Source organism: Propithecus coquereli, unplaced genomic scaffold (assembly GCF_000956105.1).
Source record: "Propithecus coquereli isolate 6110/MARCELLA unplaced genomic scaffold, Pcoq_1.0 Scaffold47, whole genome shotgun sequence".
Lineage (NCBI taxonomy): Eukaryota > Metazoa > Chordata > Mammalia > Primates > Indriidae > Propithecus > Propithecus coquereli.
In genome coordinates this window covers 6,110,122-6,113,300 of record NW_012150507.1, presented here as the reverse complement: position 1 = coordinate 6,113,300, position 3,179 = coordinate 6,110,122, and the positions used below count along the sequence as shown (strand labels likewise).

The window sequence follows — 3,179 nt, the reverse complement described above, 5'->3', positions numbered from 1 at the left end:
AAATCCCATCAACCAGAGATAACCACTGTTTTATTTTTTCTTTGCATATATACATCTATATACTCACATTTTAAAAAAGAATAATAAAATCACACTATACATGCTATTTGGATCACGAACATTTGCCAGAGCATAAAATCTTCCTCTACAACATAATTTTTAAATTCCGTATACCACTATGCAACTGATTTTAGGTTAACCAATTCCTTCTTGGTGGACATTTAAGTTATTTGTCATATTTTTGTTAATGTTTTTTAGATTTGTCATTAGAGAATGTTAAATGACTAATTCTCCTTTCTAGAAGTACTTTTCTGACAAATTCAGGTGTTAAAAAAATGAAGGGCTTTAAAGTCAGATAGACCCTGAGTTTGAATACTGGTCTGCCACATACTAGTTGTGTGACCTCAAATAGGAAAAACTGACATAAAGTACGTACACAGAGTAGACATTTTCTGATTCCTTCCATCCCCCTGCCCCCACCTTTTAAGTGCTTTGCCCCAGTATGATGCTGTCTTTTAGGAACTTTGTAAAGACATTTTAGTATTCTTATTCCCTAAACTAAATACTAATTTTTAGTTTTGGCTGCTATTAATACTATTCATTTTGTAGTTGTCAGTTTTAACATTTTTGTTTTTGTCTCTTTTTCTCCTAGAGATAAGATTTCAATTTCCACAGCTGACTGGAGTACTTACCCTTGCTTTTTTTATTCATAATTGTATTATCACACTCTTGAAGAATAACAAGAACCAAGAAAACAATGTGAGTAATTATCTGAGGAATTGACTTTTATATCTCCTGAGGATAGACTTTTTAAATCAGTATTTGAAGCACTTTATATTTGTTGTACAATTATGTAATTTTGTTATTGTATCTTAATTTTTAAACTTAAACCATAGAGCAGGGGTCAGCAGGTTTTTCTGTAAAGGTTTAGATGGTAAATACTTTAGGCTTTGAGGGCCATATGGTCTTTGTTACCACTATTCAACTCTGTTATTGCAGCATGAAAGTAACTGTAGATGATAAGTAAACAAATGGGTGGTGGCTGTGTTTCAATAAAACTTTATTTACAGAAACAGACAGCAGGCCAGATGTGCCTACGGACCATAGTTTGCCAACACCCACCATAAAGCAACCACTAAAAAAATAAAGAAGTATAGTTAATAAGCCCATAATGGTGATAAAAATCATAAAAAATCCCCAGCTGATCCAAAAGAAGGCAGGGAAAAGGGAACAAAGAATAGATGGAACAAATAGAAAACAAATAACAAGATATAATAGATTTAAGGCCATCATATTGATAATTACATTAAATATAAATGGTCCAAACACCACAATTAAAAAATAGAAATTGTCAGACTAGTTAAAAGACAAAACCTAACTATATGTTGTCTGCAAGAAATTTATGTTATACTTGAAGATGTGCCATGCAAACATTAGACATCAGAAAAGTAGAATGGCTGTATTAATATCAGACAAAGTAGAACAATGAGTATTGCCAGATATGAAGAGGAACATTATCTAATGATCTTTGGGGATCAATTCATCAAGAAGACATAATATCCTAAATGTATATGCACCCAGTGACAGAGCTTCAAAGTAAATGAAGTAACAGTTGCCAAACAGAAAGAAGTTGACAAATCTACAATTATAATGAGGTTTTATCACCCCTCCTTCAAGAATTGATAGAACAAATAGACAAAAATAAGGATATAGAAAGCATGAAAAACAGTATCAACCTACTTGATCTAATTGATATTCATGAAGTCTTCTATCAACAGCAGAATACACATTCTTTTTAAATACACTGGAATATTTACCAAAATTGACCATAGGCTGGGTCATAAAACAAGTCTCAATAAATTTAAAAGGATGTTCTCCAACCATAAGAGTCAAGTTACAAACCAATAACAAAGAAATTTGGGAAATTCACAAATATGTAGAAATTAAACAACATACTCCTAAATAACCAATGAGTCAAAGAAAAAATCACAAGAAAAATTAGAAAATACCTTGAGATTATGAAAACTCAGTATACCAAAACATATGAGATGCAGCTAAAGCACTGCTTAGAGGGAAATGTATAGCTCTAAATACCTACATTAAAAATGAAGAAAGATCTCAAAAACCTAACCTTTTACCTTAAGCCATTGGAAAAAGAAGAGCAAACTAAACCCAGAGCAAGCAGAAGTTATCTATTTACTTGTTGCCTTGTCTACAGATTTTGAGCTCAATTTAACAGCTTCTAACCATGTAAACAGAAATCATAACGAAGCTCAAATAGAAATCTATATAGTTGTTACTGAAAATACAAAGGAAGGAATTGTGCCTGGGGGTTCTGAGAAGGTTTTGAGTAAAGGGTAATGCTTGGCAGAGTCATTATGAAGGCAGAAAGCTTTCTAAGGAGAGGGAAGTTAGCTCTCAAATGAGGGCAAGAGTATAAGTCAAGCTCTTTCTTCTTCATTTTTACTGACCACACATCTGGCATGTTACCTATAAATGCAGTTGGAGTTGAGTAAGTCTGAATTTTCCATACTTCCTAGCTTGGTGACATTACCTCACATTTCATTTTCTTCATATGTAAAAATAGCATTAATGATACCTGACAGAGTTGTAATGAGAAGGTCATTAAATATGAAATGTCCAATTTTGAATCAAAAGTGTAGTTTATTATATCTCAAACAAGAAGCAGTACAATTAATCAAATTATGTGCCTAAACCATCAACACAGTTTTGCCATCTTAATGGTAGCTTGTTTACTCCAGTAGCAAAGAAGCCTGGAGAGCGAGTGGTGATGAAATCACAAAAGGCATTTTCCACAGCTAGTTGAGAATTGAATATTTTTCCTTGCAAGAAGTGGTCCAAAACCTGGAAGAAGTGATAGTCAGGTGGTGCAAGGTCTGGTGAATATGGTGGATGACAGAGAGTTTCCAAGTCCAGCTGCTATAGTTTGAGCAGCATTGTCTGTGCAACATGTGGTTGACTGTTGTCTTGCAAGAGGATTGGCCTGTCTCTGTTGACCAGTCTTGGCTGCTTAATCACAAGCATCCTCACCACTTCATCCAGTTGGTTGCAGTAGACATACACTGTGATCAATTGACCAGGTTTTGTGAAGCTGTAGTGGATAATACCAGTACCGGACCACGAACCATACACCATTAGCTTTTTTTTTTTTTTTTTTT

The 3,179-nt window shown here is 33.8% G+C and overlaps 1 protein-coding gene across 1 annotated transcript in view; it reads left to right on the top strand.

The window, feature by feature from the left end:
* The window catches only part of SLC38A9 (solute carrier family 38, member 9), a 98,764-nt gene that overhangs the window by 73,302 nt on the left and 22,283 nt on the right, over positions 1–3,179 (top strand). The window contains exon 8 of the mRNA XM_012655267.1: positions 653–759. Within this exon, the coding sequence (XP_012510721.1) occupies positions 653–759 (107 nt within the window). The remainder of the gene's footprint in view (positions 1–652; positions 760–3,179) is intronic.